Source organism: Lemur catta, chromosome 1 (genome assembly GCF_020740605.2).
Source record: "Lemur catta isolate mLemCat1 chromosome 1, mLemCat1.pri, whole genome shotgun sequence".
NCBI lineage: Eukaryota > Metazoa > Chordata > Mammalia > Primates > Lemuridae > Lemur > Lemur catta.
The window spans coordinates 120,355,008-120,381,989 of NC_059128.1; the positions used below are offsets into that span (position 1 = coordinate 120,355,008).

General features: G+C 56.5%; 1 protein-coding gene across 13 annotated transcripts; it reads left to right on the forward strand.

Annotated features, from left to right (window-relative positions):
* Positions 1 to 2,581: 2,581 nt before the first annotated feature.
* Positions 2,582 to 26,537, forward strand: FCHO1 (FCH and mu domain containing endocytic adaptor 1). Of its 13 annotated transcripts, XM_045553318.1 has the most exons (29): positions 5,610 to 5,695; positions 7,266 to 7,310; positions 7,517 to 7,604; positions 8,050 to 8,124; positions 12,180 to 12,271; positions 13,085 to 13,159; positions 14,060 to 14,201; positions 15,407 to 15,559; positions 15,752 to 15,856; positions 16,819 to 16,917; positions 17,005 to 17,101; positions 18,128 to 18,172; positions 18,283 to 18,367; positions 18,638 to 18,662; positions 18,999 to 19,056; positions 19,486 to 19,664; positions 19,754 to 19,778; positions 20,069 to 20,120; positions 20,638 to 20,729; positions 21,046 to 21,306; positions 22,487 to 22,578; positions 22,685 to 22,772; positions 22,922 to 23,039; positions 23,703 to 23,858; positions 24,130 to 24,262; positions 24,657 to 24,856; positions 25,309 to 25,392; positions 25,692 to 25,856; positions 26,285 to 26,537. In XM_045553318.1, exons 4-29 carry the CDS (start codon positions 8,098 to 8,100, stop codon positions 26,484 to 26,486), a joined length of 2,850 nt encoding a protein of 949 aa, XP_045409274.1. In that variant the 5' UTR covers positions 5,610 to 5,695; positions 7,266 to 7,310; positions 7,517 to 7,604; positions 8,050 to 8,097; the 3' UTR covers positions 26,487 to 26,537. The 13 variants fall into 13 exon arrangements, with proteins under 13 accessions (XP_045409266.1, XP_045409308.1, XP_045409274.1 ...); XM_045553310.1 differs by lacking the exons at positions 5,610 to 5,695; positions 7,517 to 7,604 and adding an exon at positions 2,582 to 2,649; XM_045553302.1 differs by lacking the exon at positions 7,517 to 7,604.
* Positions 26,538 to 26,982: the final 445 nt, after the last annotated feature.

The window sequence follows — 26,982 nt, forward strand, 5'->3', positions numbered from 1 at the left end:
TAGGAGCTAAGAGCTAAAGGTGAGGAGGTCGCCAGTCAGATGTGGCGCTGGGAAGAGAGTGCTCCAGGTGGTGGTTGGACAGCAAAGGCAAAGGCCGTGAGGTAGACAGAGGTGAGGACAGGGACTTGGGCAGGGCCAGACCACACAGGCAGGTGGGCAGCTGGGAGGGGGTTGGGATTTTTACCAAGGGTGCCTGGGCTCGCAGCTGGAGAAGGTGGTCAATTTCTATTTGAAACACCTATGTGGGTCTGGGTTAACATCCTGGAACCGCTGCACATGTGCATGGGAATGGAACAATTCAGCAGTTGGAGGGCAGACGCTAGGAGCCAGGTTTGTCACTTTTGAAGTGGAAAGTCACAGACCAGCAAGGGCAAAAGGCTGTTCAGCCTACTATACAGTTACATTGAAATATTTACAGGTAAGTGTACATACGCAGGGTAGTGTACACATAGTTCCTTGCTCTGTCTGCTGTGAGGGCCTGGAAGCAACGACACCCTGGTAACAACAAGCACACCTGCGGCCCGGATCTTGGTTTCTAATTCCATTCTCCAATAAAAGGCACCGGACTGGGGCTGCACCTTGAAGAAAAGGCTGGTTCTAGGGCTAGGGCAGGAAATACACAAGAGGAGCCCAGAGCATCTCAGTAAGGCCATGCTAAAAAGGAAAAACAACATGGAGGCATGTGAAAGCGACGTGAGAACTAATTGAAAGAGCTTCCAGCGGCCAAAGCTAGAAAAAGCTCAGTGACAAAATCTATACGGTAATGTTGGATTATAACACCAAGTGCACAATAAATATCTGCGAGTCCATACTGATATAAATGATTGAATGAATAAATAAATGTGGGAGGGGACACATTCCTATGCAGAGGAATTCCAAATAATTTATGTAGCTATTCAGTCCTCAAGGAAGGGGGATATAACTCCCCACTCCTTAGGTATAGACTGTGCATACGAGTTCTTTCCAAAGGAGATAGCATAAAAAGGACTGGGGGGATACATCAAAAACAAGCAAGTTTCATAAACTGTCACAGCCCAGAGGAGCCTAAGGAGGTATGACAACTAAATGTCATGTGGGATCCTGGCCAGGCGTGGTGGCTCACACCTGTATTCCCAGCACTTTGAGAGGTAAGGTGGGGAGTTTGAGACCAGCCTGGACTACATAGTGAGACCTCATCTCTACAAATAAATATAAAACATTAGCCCCAGGGGTGGTAGTGCACACCTGTAGTCCCAGCAGGGGGAATGACTGGGCCTGGGGGTTCCAGGCTGCGGTGAGCTATGATCACACCACTGCACTCCAGCCTGGGCAACAGAGCGAGACTCTGTCTCAAACAAAACAAAACAAAAAAACAACAGCAAAACAGTTATATGGGATCCCAAACAGAAAAAAGACATTAGGGAAAAACTGAGGAAATCTGAATAAAGTATAGACTTTAGTTACTAATAATGTCTCCATATTGGTTCAGTAATTGTAGTAAGTGTTCCATACTAATGTAAGGTGTTAATAAAAGGAGAAAGCAGGGTGGGGGGTATACAGGAACTATCTGTGCTATGTTCACAATAATTCCGTAAATCTAAAACTGCTCTAAAACAAAAAGGTTATCAAGAAAAAGAAAACAAGAACTATAGTTGTCTTGGGCAACAGGGATCATCTGGGGCAGGGGTGGAGGGAACAGAGGCCCCGTAGGAAGCTGAGGCAGCACTCAGGCTGGAGGGGACCGAGCCTTGACCCGGACCACTGTGGGACGTGGGAAAATGGGAAATTCGGGGGTGTTTCCGAGACACTGGGGTTGCAGGATAACGTGTTGACGAAGGGAAGACAGGATTCTCAGGAGCTCCCGGGGAAGCTTCTTGGGCTGCCCTCGCTGAGCTGGGGAGGCTGGCCGAGGAGTGGCCCGAGGCCAGGTCAGCCCCACGCTCTGTACCTAAGTGGTGCTGAGTGGGAGACCAGCAGTCTTATTTTATGAGGGCACTGGCAAACGGGACGGGAGAATCTCCGAATTGTCACATGGCGTGGTGGCATGTGTGGGAATGGGCCTCTCCAGTCCAGGGATTCCAGGGCTTCCCTCACCCAGCTGCAGACTTGCTGTGTGGCCTCCAAAGGAAGTCCTTGCCCTCTCTGAGCCTCAGTTTTTCCCATTTGTAAAATAAGCATCAATAATGTCCCGCTCACAGGTTGGTGGGAGGTCATCAAATGAACCCAGCTGAGAGCCTGGCACACAATAGGTGCTCAATAAATGCTGGTCACGCCTTCCCTCTTCCCAAGGAGTCTGAGGTGGAAGGAGCGGCACCTGTCTCTTTAAATTATGCAAATGAACTGCAGGTGGTGGAGTGGATAAAGATCATCCTCTTCTCCAGATCAGCCAATCAGCACGCTGGGCTGGAGGAGCTGACCGCCTAAATCCCCCAACGGTGGGCCGCGAGGACTCAGAGCCCGCCTCTGCCTCCCGGCGCCATCGCGGGGGTGGGCTCTGCCTAGGCCACGCCCCGGGGGCGGAGCCAGCCGGCGGCCGCGCCGCAGCCGCCGAGGGGAGGGGAGGGGAGGGGAGGGGAGGGGAGGGGAGGGGAGGGGAGGGACGGGGCGGGCTCGGGTGTCAACGACAGAGCCGCAGGTGGCGGCCAGCGCGGGGTCGGCCGAGCGCAGGTGGTGAGTGCTGCCCCCGGAGCCCCGCGGGACACCTACCCGCGCGGCCTCTCGTGCGCACCGTGCCCCACAGCCCCGGCAGCTGCGGCGGGCGCAGGGGTGGCGAGCAGGGGCGGGGGTGCTGCGCGATGGGCGCCCCAGCTTCCCCCTTCCGGGGGCAATTGAGGGTCTGCAGGAGGCGATGGGGACCCCTCCTCAAATCCTCCGTCTCCTGGCCTGGAACCGGAGCGTGAGGGGGCGGCTGCAACGTGAGACCCCTCCCCACATCCCTTTATTCTAAGCCTGGATCCGGATTTGGGTTCTGGGGCTGCAAAGATCGGGGCGCCGCTCCCCTTAGAGCCTGGGACCCGGTGCGGCCAAGGAGACCACCCCCGATTTTCCTCTTCCTGGCTTTGGCCCGCAGACCCCCAGAGACCGAGGTGAGGGACCCACTCCCCTTTCACTCCAGTGTGACCCCCTATCCAGGCCTAACTGCTGGAGAAACTGGGGTCCCCTGCCCCCTGCCCTAGACCCTAGACCGCCCCATCCTAGCCCCCATCTCAAGGATGGGATGGGGATCGTTTCACTGGCATTCTCCGTAGGGACCCCAAGGTTAGGATTCCGGGGAGGTCAGTATGGGGTTCCCTGCCTGGCTAGGCAAGGCCTGGAAGGGCCTGGAACTTGGACTTGGGGGGTCCCTCTCTCAGTAGGGGGGAGGGGGACAGCAAGCATCTGTTCCTGGGGATTAAAATAAATTGAGGTAAATTAGGATCTTGCCAGAGGCTTGCTGTGAGTGGGGTGCAGAGGAGGAGTGGGGGGTGGGCAGCCCCTCCATCTGCCTCAGATCCCCCGAGTCACCTGCCCCAGCTGCATTGGGGACCAAGAGGCAGCATCAAATGGATCTGCTTCACTGGTGACCTTGGGCAGGTGACAACACCTCCCTGAGCCTTGGTTTCCTCTTTTGAAAATTGAGGTTGGGAGCTTGAGACATTGTACAGATTCTGAACCCCTTCGTCCTACCTTTTGTCACATTGTGATTCTACTCTTTTGTTTAAGATGTAGGTGGTTTGGGTTCGAGAGAGCATTGGATTTGGAGATCCCCCATAGGCCTTGCTGGCCTCTGAGCCTCAGTGCACTGCACTGCAAAATGGGTTGATGGTCACAGTCTGGCATCGGGGCTGGGGACAGGGAGGGGGACTGACCTGCCAGCCAGTAAAACATATGACCAAGCTGCAGTCATTGCAACAGGAGTTCAAGCCACCCTGCTCTCACTGGTGGTACTGCCTGGGGCACACCCTGACCCACATACTGTCACCCACGCCAGGGGCAAGCCTGTTCTGGGAGAGGCCCTGGGCAGGAGGAGGTGGGAGGCGCCAGGCCAGCCCATCCCCTGTCCCTTGGGGCTCCATCCCAGCAGTGAGCCCAGGAGTGAGCACTGGACTGGGAGCTCAACACTCCCAGGTTGGATCTGCCTCTACTTGTGTGTGTGGTTTTTCCCTTCTGTGCCTCAGTTTGTCCTTTTGTGAAATGATCCGACTCCCTCTGGGAAGATCAGAGAAGCCTGGGGGAGGAGAGGAGTGCTGTGCGTGCAAACATGATCATTATAATATTAATTGCAATATCAGTGCTCATTAAATGGGGTCACAGCCGACAGGGAGGAGGGGGGAGAGAAGGTCTGCAAAGGGTGTTGTCTGCTAAGACTCCAGCATCTGGCAAAGCCAGGTACACGGTGGGTGTTTGCCAAATGAAGTGACGAACAGGGAAGTGACCAGTGGTGAGGGCTGAGAAATTCCTGAGCATGAGCTCAGATGCCCACTTGGTGGCCGAGTTGCTGTGTGACCCAAGACGTGTGCCTCAGTTTCCCCAGTGGGGTGCACACTGCCTCAAGACACCATTGTGAGACTCCAGCCAGATTGTGGAAGTGACCACAGCCCCAGAAGGAGATGTGAGAGAGTTGGTCATTGAAATAGTGTGGTGCCCACACGGGCCAGCTAGTTGGTCTTTGGGAAAGAAGAGAAAACCCCCAGACTGGCCCTACAGTGTGCAAACTGGAGTCCAAGACAGAGAAAAGTGTCCAATCCTGCGGACTCTGGGGGCCCAGACAGGCCAGGGGCAGCCCAGGGTCACCCAGCAAGAGGTCAGGGGCTCCGGACACCCGGCTGGGCCCCACCTAATTCCCAGGGTTGGGAGCTCGAGCGCAGCCGCCTTTGCTGACTCGGTTCCTGTCCTGTTCTGTTCTTTCCCAGGCTGCTCATGTGCCTGCCAGGTTTCAAGCATTGGTGCTGGGGAGGCAGGCCGGGGGGCCCCTGGGTCAGCTGGCAGCCTGCTGTGTGGCCTTGGGAAGTCTTGTCTCTGGGCTTTGCCCTGGGGCTGCACAGGCTAGGAGACCTGGGTGCCAGCGGGGCTCGCTGCTCCATCGGACCCAGTGAGCACCGTGTCTCGGGTTCATGGTACCTTTAGGGGCCCGCGGTGATATTTTCAATTCTTTTAAAGTCAGCAGGGAAGAAAAAATGAACTTTTGGGCTGAAGGAAGTATTTTCATCTGTGATACTAATGTATTTGTCTCTATACCAATGCAGTTGTAAAATATGATTTAAATGTTTTTAACAAAGGAAAAAGGCAAAAGCACCTTCCCCGTTCTGAGCGGATCGCCCTCTCTGAGCCTCAGTTTCTCCCTCTGTGAAGCGCATGTCACTGGCCCACCTTGGGATGGCGCAACGTCTCTTGGCTGCCGAGGCCAGGTCGGCTCTGCTGTGGGTGCTGCCATTTCACAAGTGTTGTCACGATTATTGTTTTTTTGGTAATAACAGCCCCAGGCTGGGGGCCCCAGGTTCAGGTGCCACAGATTACCCAGCCATGGCCTGTGTGGTCCCACGGAGGTCCTAGGGGTGCTGATTGGCCGGGTGAGGGGACGTGGCGGTTGGGTGGTGGGTGGGGCAGAGCGCGCTTCCTGTCCCCAGTGTGCACACAGGCGTCTGCTTGGTGCTGACGGAAGTGGCAGGGGCCTCGTTGTGTCTCCTGGCGCCTGCCCCATCAGACAGAGCCCCAGTCCCACTCGCTGCCCTGTCGGGTGAGTTGAACCCTGGCCCTCCTCAGGAACAGAGGGGAGACCTCCCTGCCTGTCCCAGGCCTGGGTTTTGGGAGAAGCAGCAGGTGTCACTTCCCAGGCCAGGCCAGGGCCTGCTCGGGGGGCACCCCATCACGGCTCTGAGTGGTGAGGCAAGCTGGGGGCAGTGGAGGGGACCAAAGCCAGGGTGGGGGTTCCGAACAGTAATTCTTTGGCAGACAGGCCAGGGCTCAAATCCCCGTCACCAGGGGAACCAATGATTGGTTTCTCTGTGCCTCAGTGGCCCAACGTGTGAAGTTGGGATTGTGCTTTGGTGGTAACTGTGACAGCCAGGCCTGGGGCTGAGCACACACTGGTGCTCAGCGTGTGTCTGTGTGTGGGTGATGGGGCGGGGGGTGAGGCCATGTCACTGGAAGTGTAAAAACAGCAGCAAGATTCTTGGGTTTCTGAGGAACTCGGGCACGCGGTGGCTCCTGGGGTCCACTAGGGCGATGTCGTTTGGCAGAACTTTGTCTATCTGTGCATCCAACACAGCAGCCGCCAGCCCCGCGTGGCAACAGAGCCCTGGAAAAGAAGCCAGTATGTTCTTTAACAATCAACACCCTTAAAAAAAAAAAAAAGGCTAGTAAACCGAGGAGTTGGTGTGTAATTGTACTGATTTTGCTTAGTTTAAAATTAAATTGCCACGTGGGGCTGGTGGCTCCCGTATCAGGCAGCACAGCTCAGAGGGATTTGGAAGCTCGGGGACTGGGTCGCAGCCAGAGCTCAGACATGATGTGGGAATCTGGGGCTTGTCCCTCTAGGCAATGTCAGCCGGGTTACCCCCACCCCCACCCCACAGACTAGGCATCCTCTGGGGCTGCTCTGGGGACTGAAGTTCTCAGGGTCCCCAGCATTGTGCAGTATAGGGTGGTGGTTGGGAACATTTGTTGAAACAAATAATTTTTTACCTGGTGAACTCCTATTCATGCTTTAAAACTCCAACTCCCATGACCCCTCCTTTGTAGTCCAGCCCTTGTCCTTCCACCTGGCTCAGCCCTGAATGTGTGGAACCAGGGGCGTTGTGTCCAGCTCTGTTCCCCTAGACTGCAGACTTCTTTGGGGCCAGGCCGGGGCTGAATCATCTCAGGGACCCTGGCATTGTCCTGGCCAGCGTGGGTGCATGGAAGGAGCTGGATGACTCCAGAAGTCCCTGGACTGGAGGCTGGATGACAATGGGTCGAATTAAACTAACTTTCAAGATTAGGTAAACTGAGGCTCAGAGAGGGGCAGCCTTGCCCAACATCCTGCTTGGTCCTTTCCCAGTTAGGCCAGGGAGCTTTCCCATCCTGCGACCACTGATCCCTGTCCCTGCTGCCCCTGTGCCTCTGAGGCTCCCAGCTGCTGCTGAGCTGCTTGTGGGGTCGTGAATTATGGATAGGCCTGCAGGCTCCAGTGACAAGCCTGGCCTCGAGAACAGGCCAAGGACACCGCATGTCTTTCCCCTGCTGGGAGGCCTGGCCCAAACCCCTGTGCAGAGAGACCTGAGGTCCCCTAGCAAGACCTCTTCTAAGCATTCCCTCTTGTTTTGCAGATGGGGAAACTGAGGCACAGAGCTGGACAGTGACTCAAACACCAGGTGAACGCTGGCTTCCAAGGGCAGGGTTGGGACTCATGGGGGCACTAGTGCCAGCTGGGTCACCACAGTGACAGGGGAGCTCTCCATCCTAGGTGTGTTCCTGAGGTGGGGACTGTTGTAGAGGGATTCAGGAGACCCCAGGGGACCCTCAGGGCCCCCTGATCATAGCCCCAGCATCCATCTCTCACCAAACCCTTTTCCTGCAGGAACCACCTGGAGTGGATCTGAGAGCTCAGATCTGGGCTCAGCTGGTCCAGGGTGCAAATCTACTGTCACTTCCTGGTTGTGTGACTGGAAAGTGGCTTCCCCTCTTCGGTGTGGTGGGGGGTGGCAGGGGGCTTGGTTTCCCCATCTGTGAAATGGCTCAAAGCTTCTCTACCTAGGCTGGGGCTCATCTAACACTACTCTCACCCCTTCCCATGAACTCTTATACATGCTTAAAAACCCAGCTTTCTATGCCCTTTCCTCTAATCTAGACTGCCCTAACCCTTATCCCTCTGTCTAGTCTAGCCTTGACCCTCTGGGACTGGGGGTATCTGTGTCCCATTCTGTCCCCCTAGACTGAGAACTGCCTGGTGTCAGTGCAAAGGGTGAATTATCTCAGGGGCCCTGGCATGCTTACAGCACTGGGGCTTTCTGTTCCTCCTCCATCCTTCCTCTCCTGCCTCCACGGGGGGATTCCCCTCCTCAGGCCCATATTGGCAATGACCCTGTGGCTCAAACTTGCCTCTCTCTTCAGGCAGGCACCAGATAGGGACCTGCGGGGGTCTCCACAGAGGCCATCAGGATGTCGTATTTTGGGGAGCATTTTTGGGTAAGACCTACTGTTATTTTGGCAGGGGCTCCTAGCAGGGCTGTAGGGAATTTCATGGAGATGGGGGACTGGGCATGCTGTGGGCAGAGTCTTGGGCAGGTAGAAGGTCTGCAGGGCTTAGAAGTTAAAGAGGAGAGAACCAGGCTAGGTTTGAATCCACACCCCCAGACCTCACAGGCCTTGTGACCTTGGCCAAGTCACAGCTTGCACCACAGGGGATTGAGGCCCAAAGTAGGAATCTCTTACCTGACCTTACGTGCCCAGTGCAAAAGTGCAGAGTAAGAGCTCAAACCCGGGGCCCAGGGGACCGAACTTCCAGGATCCAGGGTCATTGCAGCCAGGGAATTTCCATGTGCTCCCATCCCGGAGAGTTGGGGGTTTTCTTGGCTTGACCTCTCACGGCCCCTGCACCCCTCTGCTGTCACGGCTGGGGCCCACCTACGTGGCCCAAGGTGGGGCTGAGTGAGACAGATTTGTTTTCACTCATTGATTTCCTCCCTCTCTGCCACCACGACCTCATGCCCAGCCAACTCTGGGACATTCTGGGACCTCCAAGAGGCCACATCCCAGCCCTGGCCCCCAAGGAGGAGTCCCCAAGTCTGGGCAACCCACTCTGGCCAGCCAGACATCCCCAGCCCTGCAGGATCAGGGCTGAGCCCTGCACTAGGAGCGTACCCAGAGTGGGAGCCAGGACACAGAGCCATGTTTGCTGTGGGACAGCCTGGGCAGAAGCCCAGTGGTGTGACATTGACAGCCTGGGCAAGTCAGGGAACAGGGACTCCTCTTGCAGGGCCGGACTAATGGGAAGCCACTGAGGATGTGTGAACAGGAGAGGGCCCAGGAGTCAGGGGGGGACCGGAGGAGAAAGCCCCTTCCCCAGTTGCAGGCCCTGAGCTTGCAGAGGAAGCCCGTTGCTAGGCAACTGGTTGCCCCAGGCAACAAGCCCCACTCCCTTTCTCCCTTCCCAGCTGGGGCTCCTCTTACTGGCACTTGCTTTCTTAAAGGGGCCTCACCCCCTTGCCACCTACAGAGATCTGACCTCCACCCTCTCTGCAAGGGTCAAACTCCCCAGATTATCCCTTGAAAGGCTGTGTGGCCCCAGCGAAGGGCTATGCCTCTCTGAGCCCCTGTTAGTGCCTCTGTGTAAGGGAGTTGACGACTTCAGGATCAAAAGTCGTCCGCATTTTGGAACCCTGACAGTGGCACCTACATGTATTTTAAATTCTTTTTAATTGTGTGAGGCGTGCAAGCTCCCTGCAGAAAATTCAGATCAGCAAAGAGAAAATAGAAACCACCCCCAACTCCCCCACCTCACCCAAAGATAGCCCAGTGCAAAGTGATTAAGAGCTTTGAATTCAGGATTCGAATTGGGCTCTGCTGGCAGCCCTCGGGCAGGTGGCTTTGGCTCCCTGAGGGTCAGTTTCCCCACTGGGGAATGGGGAATGAAATTCCTGCCTCACTCCTGGACTCAGGGAGGGCTCCTGTGACATCTGTCACTAGCAAGGTGTCTTTTTAACAATCGCTTGTGTTGGAGCCGCCACATATGCCTGGCATTTTGCTGGGTGATGCTGCCCCTGGATGGCCCATAGGAGGCTCCCTTCAGGGCAGATCAAACCAGGCAGCGATGCCCCAGTCTTGTTGGGCTAGGGCAGGGCCAGAGGTATAGAGGGCACTAGGGAGCCATGGAGAACATGTGAGCAGGATAGGGACATGGTCAAGCTCTGTTGGAAAGACTCTACTCAGGCTGGCACAGGGCAAAACTTGGATCTAGAGGTTCTGGTAGGAGACACAGGCCCGAGACAGCCCCTCCTGGACCCTCAGCTGCCAGCCCAGTCCAAGGGAGGCAGACGCCACGGAGGTTTTGCCAGGTCTGGGAAACAGGCCAGTGGCTGGCTCTGAGTCAGCCACAGATGCTGGCCTGGGCGGCGGTGCCTGGTGCAGCCTCATCCGAGGTTCCCCCGGGTCCAGCACTGTGGCAGCCTCGTCTCACCAAGCCCCTTGGGAGTCGGTTACTGTCATTTGTCCCCATTTGTCAGACAAGGAAGGAAATTGAGGCCCAGGGAATGAAGTCACCAACCCAAAGTGAGCCAGTGCGTGTAAGGAGGAATTTGACCCTTGAACCCTGATAATACAACGCCGAACATGAGAGGAGAGAAAATATGTTACTGGGGAGCTGGAGGGAAGAAAGTCTGAGAAGCTTCCTAGAGAAGGTGGGCCTGGCAGTGATATTTGGGAAGTGGAAGGATTTGGATGAGTGGGAGGAGAGAGAGGCTGGTGAGCTGGTGGCAGGAATGCCCTGAGTGGTGGTGGAAAGGCACTGCATGTCTTTGTTCTTTTTTGTTTTGCTGGAAAGTTTAGGAAAAAGCTAGGAGATGAGGCTGGAAAGAAAATTCCAGGCTAAGGACTTGGATCAGTTGCTGGTGGGCAATAGGGAGCCACTGATGATTCTAGAATGAGGGGTAACCGTTGGGAGCTCTGGGCTTGAGGTTGACCTGGGTCTGCCCCAGTCTTGGCTTCAGTTTCTCCATTTCTGCAGCAAGAGGGGTTATCTAGCAGCAACTTCTGGCTTTAGCCTTCGAAGCCTCCAGGTAACTGGGGGGGTGAACCCGCAGGTGGGAGGAGAAGGAGGAAACCACATTTATGGAGAGGCTGCCAAGTGCTGCCAAAGGGATCGCTTTAGTGATTTGTATCGGTACCTAAATAGCATCAGATCCCCCTGCAAGCCTCCTCTTTCAGTCTCAATTACAAGGCCTCATTTGGTCCTAAAATGTCTCCACTTCCCTCGGACCCCAGCTGATTGCCCCTCTTAATGGACAGCTTAGTTCAGACATGATGCCCTTCACAGGCGACAGGATCTGGCTGGCATTAAAATATAACTGTTGTCTCATTTTTCCTATTTCCATCATACAGCAAGGGGTCCTGATTTTCCATCTAGAATAGCAGTAAAAGTTGCCCTTTTACACAGTTGCACTCGGAGCAGAAACGTAAGCGAATTTAAAACAAAGTGTTAACTAACCATATGATGAATTAGCAAAGACTAGGGTTCCCTTTGGGGCTTTAGGGGCTGCTGATGTGGGGTCATCCTGGTGCTCACTTCATCCCCACATAAGAGGCAGATGACCCCCTGCTCCATCTTAATGAAGAGCTACTAAAAGTTCAGAGAAGAGCAGTGAGTTTCCCAGGTCACACAGCACAGCCCTAGCCTCCTCTGCTGCGATGACCCCAGAATGTGGAGGAAAGAGGTTCTGTGCAGGGCATCAGGACACACCAGGGCAGAGGCCCAGTTCCCATCAGTACTAGCAGGTAACAGCAGAATAACTCATTTGTTCATTTATTCAACAAACTCAAAGCCTCACTCTGTGCTGGGCTTTGCTGGGTCCAGAGAGTGAACTCACACCTGGACCCTTCTCTGGGTTGTCAGAGAAGGAGTTTCCATGTTGATGAGAACAGAAAACACAACTGCAGTGACTTAAACATAGGGGTTGTATTGGCTTACAAAACTGAACAATTGTGGGGTAATGTGGCTTTCAGGGTGGGTTTGATCCAGCAGCTAGACCCAACACATGTTTTTCTATATGGACTCTCTCTGGTTCACCTTCTTTCCAAGGTTCGTGGTTTCCACTGGACTTCCGGTATCTCCTGTGAACACATAATTCCTCATTTGTGGAAAGTCACAAAGTGAAGAACAGAGGGGAAGAGACTGACTGAGACAGAAACAGAGGCAGAGAGACACAGAAAAACAGGGAGGGAAAGAGGGAGACAGACACAAAGGCAAAGACAGAGACAAAGAGACTATGAACACATGAGATTGACCTCCCTCAACTATGGGACAAAAAAATCCCAGATTTCTCTCTGATTGGACCAACTCAAGGCCCTTGAACCAATCCCTGTGGCTGGGGGAAATGCAACATGCTGATTGGTTCAGGCCTGAACCTATCCCTACAGCCAAGGGGATGGACTTCTGCTAGTTTGCTCTTTGGCTCACAGCCCTGTTGCTAGGCAAGTTTGATGTCCCCTACAGCCTCTTTCTGAATCTCAACCCCCATCCCCTGCAGGGTGAGAAAAACCATGGCTTTGAGGTCCTGTACCACAGTGTGAAGCAGGGACCCATCTCCACCAAGGAGCTGGCAGACTTTATCCGGGAGAGGTGAGGTCCCCCAAGCCCCACCCACCAGAGGCCACAGCCATGGCCCATGAGCCACACCCACTTCGTGGCCACACCACGCCCTGTTCAGTCCGGGTCTACATCCCTGGGGGATCCAGGAACCAAAGGGGCTTGAAGAGCCTGGAAACCAGGCGTTCTCAACCCTGCCGGCCCCATGTCCCTTCTAACCAACAAAACCAACAATCACCAGCTCTCGAATGCCTTCTTCCTGCAGACAAGATAACATAACCTACTTGTGGGGGGATTGGAAACTCCATCTTGTGCCCTCGAGATAGCAATGCAAACACATACGATGAGAGCATCTACATTTCAGGTTGTCATTGCGCAGACACCCACGTTCTAGAAAACATAATGAACGTGAGTTGTGAGGCAACCTCTGCTCCCGTGCACTCCCTGAAAAAAATCGAGGTTCTGTTAGGACCAGGATGCGAGTGGATCTCAGACGGGCATTCAGCAGTGTCTCCCAAGAGGGGAAAAGGAAAGATACACTTTTTCCCTGCAATTAAATGAGCCAGACCGTATAAAGTTTGTAGCACAGTGCCGGCCTTATCGTATGTGCTCAAAAAGCGTTCTGCCTGCGGCTGCTGTGCTCACTACTATTGTCGATAAAATGTTTTACTGAAGAAAAAGCCTCCTATGAATTTCCAAAACGTCCCCCCAGGGTTTTGTATCACCCCCCCCATAGGAGAGCTACTTCTCAGATGTCTGAGATGGGGAAACTGAGGCTCAGAGCGGTGGCGCCTCTCCTAAAAGTGTCCCTAAGTGTCCTTGTCTTCACCCTGTCCGCCTACCCAGAGCCACCATCGAGGAGACCTACTCGAAGGCTATGGCGAAACTTTCCAAGCTGGCCAGCAATGGGACCCCTGTGGGGTGAGTTGGCCACCGGGGACCCTGGTGGCATTGGGAGCCTCCCCTTGGGTGTACCTCTCTTCACGCTCATGACATGTAGAACAGGGTGTCATCTGCCCCACTTATGGGGCTAATTGGATAGGGGGATGTGTAGCATCCATTCCCTCACTAGCTCATTCATTCATTCCGCAATTACTGAGCGGCCTCTGCATGCCAGGCACCGGCACAGCCCAGCTGCATCTGCGATGAAGGATGTGACACATGTTAGACATACACACAGTTTTCTCCTGGGGAGAAAAGTGCTAGGAAGGGAATGAACTGGGAGAACGAGAGACTGGGCACTTCCTCTGGGGTGGGCCCGGCTCTGCGGGCTGGGCCCTTAATAGGGAGAAGTTGCTGGCTGTGGGGGTGTCTGAGGGACAGAGATACAGGCAGGTGGCTCAGCCATGCAAAGGCCCTGAGGCAGCAACACACTTGCCATGTTCAAGAAAGAGTGAGGAGGCTGGCGTGGCTGCAGGACCCGAGTGAGGAGGGCAGGGAGATGGGGGGAGGCCACAGGGGCCCAGCACACAAGTGACTTTTAGTTGAAGACACGATGTGGTCCCGTTGGCATTTGCAAAATTCCCTGTGGCTGCTGTAGGACAAATCTGTCAGGAGGGCAAGAGTTTAAATTCCAGCTCTGATGTTCATTAGCTGAGGGGCCTTGGGTGAGTTATGGAGCCTCCCATGCCTCAGTTTCCCCATTTGTCCCAGGCCCACCTCTTGATGCTTGTAGTGGGGATGAAATGGATTAATGGGCATTGATGCTTAGCGGGCCCAGCACACAGTAGGTGCCTGAGCCAATGCCAAGTGGTGCTGTCTGAGGGGCCCCTGCGGGGGGTGGAACTGCTGGGCCCTGGGTGTGACCCCGCCTGCCCCCAGGACCTTCGCCCCGCTCTGGGAGGTCTTCCGCGTATCCTCAGACAAGCTGGCGCTCTGCCACCTGGAGCTCACCAGGAAGCTGCAAGATCTCATCAAAGACGTGCTCCGCTACGGGGACGAGCAGCTGAAGACCCACAAGAAGGTGTGTGTCCTGGTGCTGCTGGTGGGTGGGCGGGGCACGCCAGCGGCTCACACGACCCCGGAATGTCTGCAGCCTCGGAGTGTGTGTGTCTCTTAGAATTCTGCAAATCCCACAGCACAGAACCCAGAACCCACAGACCTGAACACTGTCAGACGCTTCAGATTCTAGACTGGAAGTCCGCAAACTGCAGCCCTCGGGCCAGACCCAGTCCAGCCACCTGTGTTTGTACAGCTAAGAAGGGTTTTTGCATTTTTAAGTGGTAGGGGGAAAAAATATCAAAAGAAGAATGAAATTTTATGGCATGTGAAATTTATATGACACCCAGATTCCAGGGGTGGCAGATCCAGCTTTCTCGGCGCATGGCCACGGTCGTCCGTGGGCCACCTTCTGTGGCTGCGTCTGCGGTTCAGTGGCAGAGCCACGTGTTTGTATCCAGCCAAACACAGTTACTCTCTGTCCCTTTACAGAAAATACTTGCCAGCCCCTGTTCTAAAGTATTGAAAGCTGCAGATCTGGGTATGTAACATATCTAGATTCTTCCAAAGCAAGAATCTTGGAAGATCCAACCCTTAGACTCTTGGGAACCCACAATCTCTGAAGCTTGTTGCTGTGGAATCATAGAGGCTGTGCATGGACAGAGTTCTAGAATCTGTGTACTTTTAACTCTCACTAAAAAGGGGGGTTGGTAGTACTTAATACCACTGAATATACCCTTAAAAATGGTTAAGATAGTAAAGTTTATGTTGTGTGTATTTTACCACTATTTTTTTTAACGGGGGCATCTGGGCTGGGCACAGTGGCTCACCCCTGTAATCCCAGCACTCTGGGAGGCTGAGGCAGGAGGATCACTTGAGGCCAGGAGTTTGAGACCAGCCTGAGCAACATAGTGAGACGCTGTCTCTACAAAAACTAAAAAAATGTAGCTGGGCGTGGTGTGCCCCTGTAAGTCCCAGCTACTCAGGAGGCTGAAGCAGGAGGATCGCTTGAGCCCAGGAGTTTGAGGCTTCAGTGAGCTATCATGATGCCACTACACTCTAGCCCAAGCAACAGAGCAAGACCTTGTCTCAAAAAAGAGTACCTACTTAAAAAATTTTAAATGTTTTGAAATTAGTAAAATATTCAGAAAAGACCTGGAATCACATGGAGTGTTTGGGAAGCCAGGAATTTCACAGTCCACTCACGCCCTCCCCTCCGCATCCCTGCAGTGCAAGGAGGAAGTGATGGGCACCTTGGACGCTGTGCAGGTACTCGCGGGCGTCAGCCAGCTCCTGCCCAAGTCCCGCGAGAACTACCTGAACCGCTGCATGGACCAGGAGCGGCTGCGGAGAGAAAGCACCAGTCAGAAGGAAATGGACAAGGTGCGCTCACAGACGCCACCTCCTGGGACGGTCTGATCAGAGAGGGCAGACATGTCCCAAAGTGACGGTCAATGAACCTGTGTGTGATCACAGCCCGGGTACCCAGAGGCCTCTACCTGCCAGGTGATGGGACCAGGAAAAAAGCCCCTGAGTGTCCCCACTCAAACCCCACCCCTTCCCTGTGCCACCTAGGCAGAGACCAAAACCAAGAAGGCAGCAGAGAGCCTGCGCCGTTCCGTGGAAAAGTACAACTCGGCCCGGGCCGACTTCGAGCAGAAGATGCTAGACTCAGCCCTGGTAAGAACCAAGCATGCGCACCTTTGAGACGCACACACTCCTTGGCCAGAGATGCCATGGGCCTCAGAAGTCCAGAGCCTCTGAAGCCCTGGGCTTCTTAGAATCATAGGTTTAAAGTCTACTGTTATCATTGTTGGCATTATGATTTCAGAAGCAAAAAAAAAAAAAAAATTGTGCCTCGGTTTCCCCATCTGTAAAGTGGAGAATAGTACCTGCCTCGTAGAGTTGTTGTGAAGATTAAATGGGTCACTTTATGTGAAGTTTTCAGACCAGATGCATAGAAACCATTCCATGAGCTATTATGATTATTTCTGCTATTATTGATGGGGTTTTTGAATGAGACGGGGCAGAGTTTAGAAGCTGCAAGTCTCCTGATATTTCCAGGTGGCTGAAAGACCTAGGTTCTGTGGAACAGCCTCCATCCCTCACCAGCTATGTGATCTTTTGTAAGATGTCACACTTCTGTGGGCCTCTGTCCACCTCAATGTACAAAAAGCAGATTGGAATCCCAGGATTAGGAATCAGAATTTTTTTTCAAGTTGCAAATGATAGAAACCTTTATTCCATTAACAAAGAGATTTATAGGCTCAGTGAACTGAAGTTTTTTGCAGGCAGGGGAGATTTCAGGCATAGCTGGATCCACGTGCTCAAATGGTGTTACAGTAAGTTGTGACTCTTTGCTTCTCACATCTGTTTTCCTTCCTTGGGATTTCACTCCCAGGCAGACGTGCCCGCGTGCACACACGCGTGCGTGTGTGTAGTGCACACAGCAAAGTGGCCACCAGCAGCCTCCACTTAAATACAATTCATTGGCCCAGAAATGAACATTTCTTTTCCCAGTTTCAGCAAAAGTCCTAGGAAAGACTCATTGGCTCTTCCCAAAATCAATCACTGAGGCCAGGGGGTGAGACATTTTGATTGTAGCTTTGACCTTCCCATCTGCCCCTCCCCTGCTGCCTCAGCGCTTCCAAGCCATGGAGGAGACCCACCTAAGGCACATGAAGGCTCTGCTGGGCTCCTACGCCCACTCCATGGAGGACACCCACGTGCAGATTGGGCAGGTGAGTCGGGCTGGGTGTGCGGAACGAGGTGGGGCCAGTGCTTGGCCTGAGGGACTGCCAGTCACACAGCCCGCCCACCCGGCCCAGGTGCATGAGGAATTTAAGCAGAACATCGAGAACGTCAGTGTGGAGGTGCTTCTCAGGAAGTTTGCAGAGAGCAAGGGTACAGGCCGGGAGAAGCCAGGTGAGTGGGCAGCTGTGGGGCCGGGCTGTGGGGACTCGAGAGGCAGGAAAATGAACCTTTCGGGGCCTTGGTTTCTTCATCACAAAAATGGGCTGATGACAAGTCCAATTCCCGAGCCTGATCTTATGTGTAAATCTCTTAGAACCAGATCCCAGTGGGGCCTTGGATGCCAGGCTCAGCCACTCAGACTTCACCCCAATGGCCCAAGGGAGCCATTGAGTATTGTTAAGCAAAAGAACAACTGGAAAATGCTCAGATGCAGGGCTGGGGAGGAGTTCAGTGCAAGAGTTTTAAAGTCACAGCCAGATTTGAGTCTTTGCTTCGTCCTTGCTGTGTGACCTTGGACCTGTGTCTTGACTTCTCTGAGCCTCAGTTTCCTCATCTGTAAAGTGGGGAGGATAACAAGCCCCGCCTAATGTTGTAACATTGACTGATTTGATACAGTAAAGGGCCTTTGGTACAGTGTCTGGCACACAGTAGGCACTCACTAAATGCTGGTACAGTCTCCATCCCCAAGTCTAGTCAGCCAGTAAGGCCTGTCCTTTCTCCCTCCTGTCTCTGGCTCAGCCCTGGCTCAAGCCACCCCTCCCTGTGTGGGTGCCCGCTCCTGCCCTTTATGGGCCCCAGATCTGTCATGCCCTGCTCCTGCTCACACACCCTCCATGGCCCCCTACTGCCCTGCTCCTCATCCTGGTGCTTGAAGCCCAGCCCCACTGCATAGACTCACGTTCCATCCCCTGATCCAACCCACTTCCAGAAATCCTGGAAGTGCCTAGAAGCAGCTCAGGTGTCACCCCCTCCAGCCTGTCCCAAGGTGGCACCGCCCAGCTGGGACTAGAACCAGCCCGGTGGCTCATCCCACTCACGACTGTCTGCGGGGCTGGTTCAGCATCTTGGCTCTTGCCTGGAACCGGACTGATCTTGAGCACAGATCTGGGTGCCATCATGTGGCCCGAGAGCGGGGAGAAGGCCCTTCCTGGGTGCGGTCTCCCTGCCCTCGGTGAAGCTCCCCATCTCCTGTCTCAGGGCCTCTGGACTTCGAAGCCTACAGCGCAGCTGCCCTGCAGGAAGGCAAGTACGTCTGGGCCTGGATGCCCAGGCTGGTCCGTGGCGGGAGGAAGGGGGCTCTGAGTGGAAAAGGGGCACCTCCCAGGGCTCAGCTGCCCCCGATCTGTCCTCAGCGATGAAACGTCTGCGGGGAGCCAAGGCCTTTCGCCTGCCAGGACTAAGCCGGCGGGAGCGGGAGCTGGAGCCACGTGCAGCTGTGTGAGGAAGGGCCCTGCCCAGCCCTGGCCCAGGCCGGCCCGGGGTTCCCTCCACCAGGCTAGACCAGCACCCCTCTGTCCCAGGCCAGCTCAGTGTGACCCCTGCAGGCCGGGCGCGGGAGCCCTGGGATCCCACTGCCTCCAGGGTTAGCTCAGGACAGTATCACAGCCCAGGAGCCGCCCCCAGGTTCCCAGTCCCGGGTCGGGGGCTGAGAGGGGGCGCTAGATGAGGTGGCAGAGCCGACACCAACATCTCTTCCCCCATCCCCAGAGACACCCTGGAGCCCGGTTCAGAGGTGAGTGGTGTGTGAGGGGCCACACTGGGCTGCAGGCGGGAGGGGTGTGATGCCACCTCAGCCCCCAAAGTCCAGAGCCCAGCTGGAAGCCAAAGAGCTGAGCTCGCGGGGCGGGCTGGAGGGAGCGCTGGGGGGCTGGGTTCAAATCCCACCTCAGCTACAAACTCCTGTGGACCACGTGGTAAGGATCGATGTCCTCACTGAGCCTCGGTGTGTCCCAGGAACCTGCCCACACACCAGGGGAAAGTGGTGATCGAGTTTGGAGGCGAGGGGGTGGTAGGGGAGATGGAACATCAGGTGATGGGGAGCCTGATTCACCGTTTGCCGCCTGCCTAGGCGTTTCCGGAGCTGGATGAAGAAGGTTTCACTGTCCGGCCTGACGTGACGCAGAACAATATCCTTCTGGCGCCCCCTGGGGGCAGTTGCTGGCACAGCAAGGACAAAACTGTACACCGTGACCGTTAGCAACCCTCTCTTGTGTACACCCTGGAAAGAGCCTCTGTTGTGGACGAAGCAGACCTAAATGCAAACAACCGCCCTGTGGGGTCAGGGTTAGGCAAGACAGACGGGGATTTGAGTTACCCCAGAGGGAAAGCCAGAAGAGCTTCCTGCACTAGGGGCACCAGGGTTGGAGTATAGCAGCTGAATAGGAGTTTGCCAGTTAGGTGAGGATGTGCTTGTGCAAAGGCTTGGTGCATGGGGGTTGGTGCCGGTGGAGGTGGGACCTTGAAGAGTTTGAGCAGGCAGGTATGTGGTCGGATTGGAGGGCTGACTGGAGGGAAGCCCATGTTGGGATCTGCTTGGAGCCTTGACTGTGGACTACGCACAGCTGAGCCCTCCCGCGTCTCATCCAGTGACTCGGACTTCGATGATGAGGAGCCCCGCAAGTTCCACGTGCACATCAAGCCCGCCCCGACCTGGGCTCCAGCCTGCAGCCCTGAGGCAGCGGTGGCACAGCTCAGGGCCACAGCTGGCAGCCTCATCCTTCCTCCTGGCCCAGGGGTGAGGTGTGGGAGAGGCGCTCTGGGTAGTGCTGGTGGGGCTGGCTGGATGCACCTATCCATGCCTGATGTTGCCCCTTTTGTCCACAGGGCACCATGAAACGCCATTCTTCACGTGAGTAGCCTTGAGGAAAGGCAGGCTGCTTAATCACTCTGACACTCAGTCTCTTCTTCTGTAAAATGGGGTCATTATGAGAATTAAATGAGAGCTAAAAGGGGTAGCCAGGGCCAGGAAAAGAGCCAACACCTGGAAACAGGTCGGCTCAGGTTCGAGTCCCTCTCTGCCTGATTTGCTGGTCACCTTGGGCTGGCTGGACAGCTCCAAGCCTTTGTCCCCTGGTCTGTGGAGCAGGGAGCATTGCAGGCAGGGTAACAGGAAGGCTCAAAGAGGTACATCTCTCGTAGGGGACACTGCTGGGAAACCACAGAGGCCTCGGTCTGCCCCTAGAGCCAGCAGGTGGGTTCCATATGAGTGAGCGGGTGGGAGCTGTCCTCACCTCTTCCCTGCCCCTCCTGCTGCCTCCCCGTTTCCCTGCCCAGTGTTCTCGCGCCCTGGCTGGAACACGAGGCCATGCTGCTTTTATAGGGATCACTTATTCACTTGGTAAACATGTACTGGGCTCCTGTTGTGTACTCGTGCTGGTCAGAGAGCTGGGACCTGGGTGCTGAGAGAGGTCTGCCTTCTCAGAGTCACATATTAGCGACTCCAATTTTAAGAATAGCCAACAAGAGCCTATTCAATACTTGTAAGTGCTACGAAGAAACTAAAGCAGGCAGTGTGATGGAGACAGGAGGGGTGACTTCAGTTGGGGTGCTGGTGGGGGACCTCCCTGAGGCGGTGACTTGGTGCCAAGCCCGGAAAAGGAGCAGGAGGTGGCCCTGAGGAGAGCTGGGGAAATGGAGTTCAAGACCGGAAAGAGCACGTGCAAAGGCCCTGAGGTAGAACCTTCCCCTCTTGGCCTCCACGGCCCTAGCTGTGTGGAGAAGCTGCAATCGAATGAGCAGGTGGCCAAGAACCTCTTTGGGCCACCCCTGGAGTCGGCCTTTGACCATGAAGATTTTACAGGTGACGGGGTAGGGGGTGGGGGCATGGGCGTGTCCTAAGGGAGGATGGGTGGGGCCCTTGCAAGATTAGGCAGCTCTGCTCCCCCAGAGGGTAGGCTAGGCTGGAGGGCGGATAGGAGGGGCGGGCAAACCTGAGTCGGTGGGCGGGGCCAGAGTCAGCAGAGCATTAGACACAAGTAACTAGAGGGCGTGGCCTGGGGAGGACAAGGACTTTGAATCGGGCCCAGCAGTTCCTCCACGTGGGTGTGGCCTAAAGGGGGATGGTGGGGACCCCGCGTGGGCGCGGCCCGGAGGTGACTGCCCCTTCCCTCCCCAAGGCTCCAGCAGCCTGGGCTTCACTTCCAGCCCCTCCCCTTTCTCCTCTTCATCGCCCGAAAACGTGGAAGACTCCGGCCTGGACTCGCCGTCCCACGCGGCGCCGGGCCCCTCCCCGGATTCCTGGGTCCCCCGTCCGGGGACCCCGCAGAGCCCGCCCAGTTGTCGGGCGCCGCCCCCTGAGTCGAGGGGGATGCGGGTCCTGCCGCCACCGGACTCGCCCTCTCCGGGACCGTGGGGGCTGGAGGCCTTGGCAGGAGGAGGTGAGTCCAGTGGCCCCGGTCTGCGAGTCAGTAGAGCCCCGGGGGTGGGGGGCGAGGATATTAAGGCAGGCGGGTGGCGGGGTACCTGGCGGGCGCTTTCCTAGGGAAGAGACATCCAAGCTCAGATTTGATGGTGGCGAGGATGGGGAAAGGCACGCGGGGCAGAGCGCATAGCCAGTGCAAAGGCCCTGGGGCAGGCGCGCGGGGCATGTTTGAAGACCATCTGGAGTGGGGACGTGCGGAGGCTGGGCCTGTAGATGTCAGGTGGACAGTGGACCCTGAGTTTGTGGGAGGCTGGGCTGGAACACCCCATGGGCAGCCCTGCATGACCATGTCATCAAAGCAGAGGGCGTGGCCTCCCAGAGAGGGCAGAGGAGTGGATGGAGCCCAGGCAGGGCAGAGGTGGGAGGAGGAGAAAAGGGGGGTTCCCCCAAGTCAGAGGGACTGTGGGCTGTGCCCACACGATGTCCCCAGCAGTGCTGACGAAGGTGCTTGACCCCTCCACGCCAGAGCCTGCTCGGAGCCCAGTCAAGGGAGACTGCAGGTGGAGAGCAGGGATTCTTAACAACCGGGCCCATTCTGTCCCCAGGGAACACTGGCAATGTCTGGAGACATTTTTGGTTGTCACCACCAGAAGGGGGCGCCCCAACCGCAGAGAATGACCCAGCCCCAAACTTCAGCGTCTGGGCCAGGAAACCCTGGGGTAGCCGGAGCACAGCCTGGGGTGTCGGTGGGAGGGGAAGCGGGTGGGGGGCAGAGCCTGGGTGTTACAACGTAGAGGGGTGAGACTCAGGCTTAGGCCACAGTAGGTGGTGGCTCTCACGCTCTCAGAGAGGGGGAAGGTCATGGAATAGCTGACTGTTGGCTAAAAGCCCTCTGCTGAATCTCCCTATAGCGTGCCTGCCGCCTAAGCCTTCAGCCCTTGTTGCATACCCCCAGTGACAGGGAACTCACCCCTCATTGGGCCACCATTCTGGTGTCTGGCAGGTTCAGGGCTGTGGATGGTATCCTCAGTCCTGCCCAGCACCTTCTCTGCCTGCAGCCCCAGGACTTCAGACCATCAAGGGGATCCCCAACATACTCCCATCTCCCAGTCTTTGGCTGAGCTCCTGCCCCAGGGGAGGCCCGAGAGGCCCAGAGCAGCGTCTCAGCAGTGCCTTTTCTTGCACTTGCCCCTCAGACCTGACGCCTGCCTCTGCTGACCCCACAGCCCGGGAGGGCCTGGCAGCCCCACCCCGGAGACCCCGATCCAGGAAGGTGTCCTGCAACCTGGTAGGGTGAGGGGCAAGGCCGGAGCTGGGCTGGGGGTTGCCTCTGGGGTCAGCTTCTGGGCACTGCTCCTGGGTGTTCGCAGCCCAGCCCGCTCCTTCCCTTCCAGTCTCGCTCCCTGAGCCCCTCCCCACTGGGCTCTTCGGCCCCCAGCACTGTCCTGGAACGGCCCAGCTTCTCATCCCAGACAGGACACGGTATGTGGGGGCAGCCCTGGGCCCCTGCTGGGCCTGGGTTCTGGTGTGGGTGAGGGGCTGAATGATACGATGGAGGCCCCATGGGGGCGGGCGTCTGGAGCCTGGGACTTGTGCTCGCTCCGTCCATCTGTCCCGCATTCCCTCCCCAGCACCCCCAGGAGTGTCCCGGGGCCCAAGCCCTGTGGTCCTAGGCTCCCAGGATGCCCTGCCCGTGGCCACGGCCTTCACCGAGTACGTCCACGCCTACTTCCGTGGCCACAGCCTCAGGTATTCAATAACAGGCAAACAGGGCTCTGTGGGGGCTCTGCATCTGGGTCCAGCAGGGACAGCCTTCAGGTGGGCTTCATGGCCTGTTATATGGTAGAAGAGCCTTGAACGCTGAGCTGAGCAATCAGGCCCATGTCTTGGTGGCAGTGGGAGCCATGGAGGGCGTTTGAGCAGGGCTGGGCATTGTCGTAGACTCCTCTGAGGCGGCCATGGCCATCAAGCTGAAGAGAGCCAGGCTCAGTCTTAAGGGGGTAGATTAGGGGCAAGCTGAGGGGTGAGGGACACTGGGGGTATCATCCAGCAGAAAGGACCTTAAACCACAAAGAGGAGAGTGTTAGATCTGAAACTCAAGCTGAGGATAGTTAAAAAAGCTGAACATTTTGTTTTGAGCTTCCTGGTGTCCTAGGAGAAAAGGGAACTAGGGAAGGGGATGTTCCTGCCTCCTTCAGCCTAGGGTATAGTCTTCCTGCCCAGACAGGGACAAAAGAAGAGGAGACGGGGGGGGGGGGGGGGGGGGGGGGGGGCAGGAGAGGATGCTGGGCACCATCAGGACCTGGCTGTATCTGAAGGGTCTGGGGAGCCACAGGCTGCAGTGGAACCAAGAGGGGAGGGTGAGGACCTGGGCAGAGCCGGGCACCAACACCCCATTCCCTGACTCCCCAGCTGCCTGGCCCGAGTAACTGGAGAGCTGACCATGACATTCCCCGCGGGCATTGTGCGTGTGTTCGGCGGTACCCCACCCCCGCCTGTCCTCAGCTTCCGGCTTGTACACGCGGCCCCCATTGAGCACTTCCAGCCCAACGCAGATCTGCTCTTCAGGTACCACGTGTGGGCAGTGGGGATGGGGGTCAGGGACTCCTGACCCTGAATTTCTGTTCTCCCTCTTGGGGTTTGCTGTGTGGCCTGGGGCAAGTTGCTTGCCCTCTCTAAAACTTACTTTCTTTCCCTCCTTTCCTGCCCCCCCCCCCACTACTCAGGTAGGGCACTGATGGGCCCAGGGTGGGCCAGGAAGCTGGAAGCTTCCTGGGGGTAGGTTGGATGCTGGTCGCCCTGAGGGTTGGGGTTATAATTAATCTGGGGTCTCTTGCAGTGACCCCTCCCAGAGCGACCCCGAGACCAGAGACTTCTGGCTCAACATGGCAGCTCTGACTGAGGCCCTGCAGCACCAGGCAGAGCAGAACCCTACAGCCTCCTACTACAACGTGGTGCTGCTGCGATACCAGGTGGGCCACGTGCAGGGGGCGGGGCCAAGGGGGACAGGGAGGGGGTGACAGGGCGAAGGACAGGGTGAGCAGGCAGCAGGAATGGAGTGCCGGGTGGGCTGGGGCAGTAGGCAGAGTGGCCAGGTCAGTGTGGGAGGGTGCTGCATCCCCTAGTGCAGACGGCGCCATTATGCAAACTGGAAGGGCCGTCTCCAGGACCTTGGACTTGAACTTTGTCTGCTAGACTTTGTTGGAAGGATGCACGCTCCTGCCCTCTGCTGGACATGTGGTGTAATATAGACTTCAATCTATATGAAGTGTCCTGGCACACGGGCCGCGTGGTCAGGGTGGTTGAGTAGTGCACAGGTGGCAGGACATGATGCTGTGTCCTCTCTCCCATTCTTGTTCCTCCTAGTTCTCCCGCCCAGGTCCCCAGTCCGTGCCTCTGCAGCTGAGCGCCCACTGGCATTGTGGGGCGACCCTCACACAGGTCTCGGTGGAGTACAGCTACCGGCCTGGCGCCACGGCCGTGCCCACGCCGCTCACAAACGTCCAGGTGCTGCTGTCTGTGGCGGAGCCTGTGACCAATGTCCGCCTGCAGCCTGCCGCCACCTGGTGAGGGCATGCGGGGAGCCAAAGGAGACACAGCCGTTCCCCGTTCACTGTGAGCCCAGTAGTGAGGTCCCGTGACATACGGACTATGTCATCTACACTAACAGGGGGGAAACTGAGGCATGGGGAGGTCACACTAAGATGTGAACTGGTCTGTCTACTCTTGGTCCTGGGCTTTTAGTCGCTGCACATGTTGCCTTTAATTTGTACAAAAGGTAGAAACTGCCACAAAGAAGCCAGACTTACAGGACCGAATGTGGCATCTAAAAGTGCCACAAGGTTGCATGGCTCCATGGCGATTCTATACCTCAGCCCCATTTCACAGATGGGGAAACTGAGATGAGGTTGAGGATCAGGTTTGCTGGGGTCACACAGCCTGGAGGCAGCTGGGCCAGGACCCCAGGCTCCCAGGGTCCTCTGTGGGGAAGGCCTGATCAAGGTCCTCTCCCCGTCAGGAACCTGGAGGAGAAGCGGCTTATGTGGAAGCTTCCAGATGTGTCCGAGGCAGGGGGTGAGCTACTGTTCTGCATGAGGGCTGGGTAGGTGGGGTACAGCTTATTTAAGCTGGGGGAGAATTGGGGCTGTGCCAGGGGATGGGCGGGCATCCAGGAAAGCTTGAAAAGGCTGGAGGAGAGGGCATCCCGGCATATGCAAAGGCCCTGGGGCAGGACTCCTGTGCAAACTACACAAAGCCCAGTGGGAGCAGAAGAGAAGGGCACTGGGGCTGGAGAGGAGGTTGGGTGGGGCAGACAGAGGTTCTCAGGCTCGGGGCCGAGAAGCCAAATCACAGTGGGGCTGAGGCTGGCGCTGGGGCACAGCTGACCTCAGGCCTCTCCAGGCTCTGGTCGCCTATCCGCCAGCTGGGAGCCGCTCTCGGGCCCCAGCACACCCAGCCCCGTGGCCGCACAGTTTACCAGCGAGGGGGCCACTCTGTCGGGCGTGGACCTGGAACTGGTGGGCAGCGGCTACCGCATGTCGCTGGTGAAGAGGAGGTTCGCCACAGGTGCAGCTACACCCTGCCCCTGGCAAGCCCAGGAAGAGCTGGGACCATGCTGGGGTCTGGGGTGGGGGGCAAGCCCTATCCCCTGCTTCTGCTGGGTGGCAGAGGGGGATTTGGGCACGGGGCTGTTTGGGAAGAACAGGTGGGTGTTGGGACAAGGAGAGCCAGGGTTGGGGGGCACGGGCAGGCAAAGGGAGGGAGCAAGGGCCCCAGTGGGAGGGACTGGAAGAAAGGTGTGTGTGCCGGGGCTGGCCCTGGGAGGGGAGAATCCAAGGTGGGGAGCCACACACAGCCATCCCCACCCTGCAAGGGGGCACTGGAACAGTGAGTTTTGGGGGTGCTTTGGAGATGATGAGGATGACTAGGGGATCCCAGGGAGGGGTGAGGGACCCTTCCCCTGCCTCTCCCCCCTCACAGCCCTGCCCCCACAGGGATGTACCTGGTGAGCTGCTGAGCTCTGCGTTGTGTCCTGGTGCTGACTGGCTGTCCCCTGCCCTCCTGTTGGACGCTGGGGTCCCCTACCCCAGCCTCCCTGAGGCCCGAACTCCGTGGAAAGGAGCCCAACGCCCAGCCTGGCTGAGCCCGAGATTCGCTCCTGCTCATGCCAACCCCACGCAGGTCCTGGCCTTTTAATGTTCTTTCAATAAACACGTTATTTTCTAATAAAATAAAAATGGAAACCTTTCCCTGCTCCAGGAAGTCTCCTTCACATTGCCAGAGAGGAAAGGAAGAGAAAATGGGTGCGTGGGAGAGACCTATTGTCCCTAATGCCGTCCCCTCCTACCGTGTTCCCAGCCTATACAGAGCCGTCCTAGGGGGAAAAGAGCCAGACATAGTCATCTCAGCCCCAGGGGCTCAGAGCCAGGCTAGAAGGAGGGAGGAGGACTAGAGGAGCCTGGTGGGGGATGCCAGGGCTCTTCCCAGGGAGTCAGGAAGACTTCCTAAAGAAGGGGCATTATAGATGGGGTTTTGAGATATGAATAGGAGTTTGCAAGATGGGGAATGGCCCCCCAGGCTGAGGGATGGGGAGTTGTTTGTTCTGTGAGGAAGCGATCAGTGAACCCATGATCATAGCTCTCGGAAGCTGTGAGGATATAGACGCAGGAGGCCTTGGTCTGCAGCCTGCCTG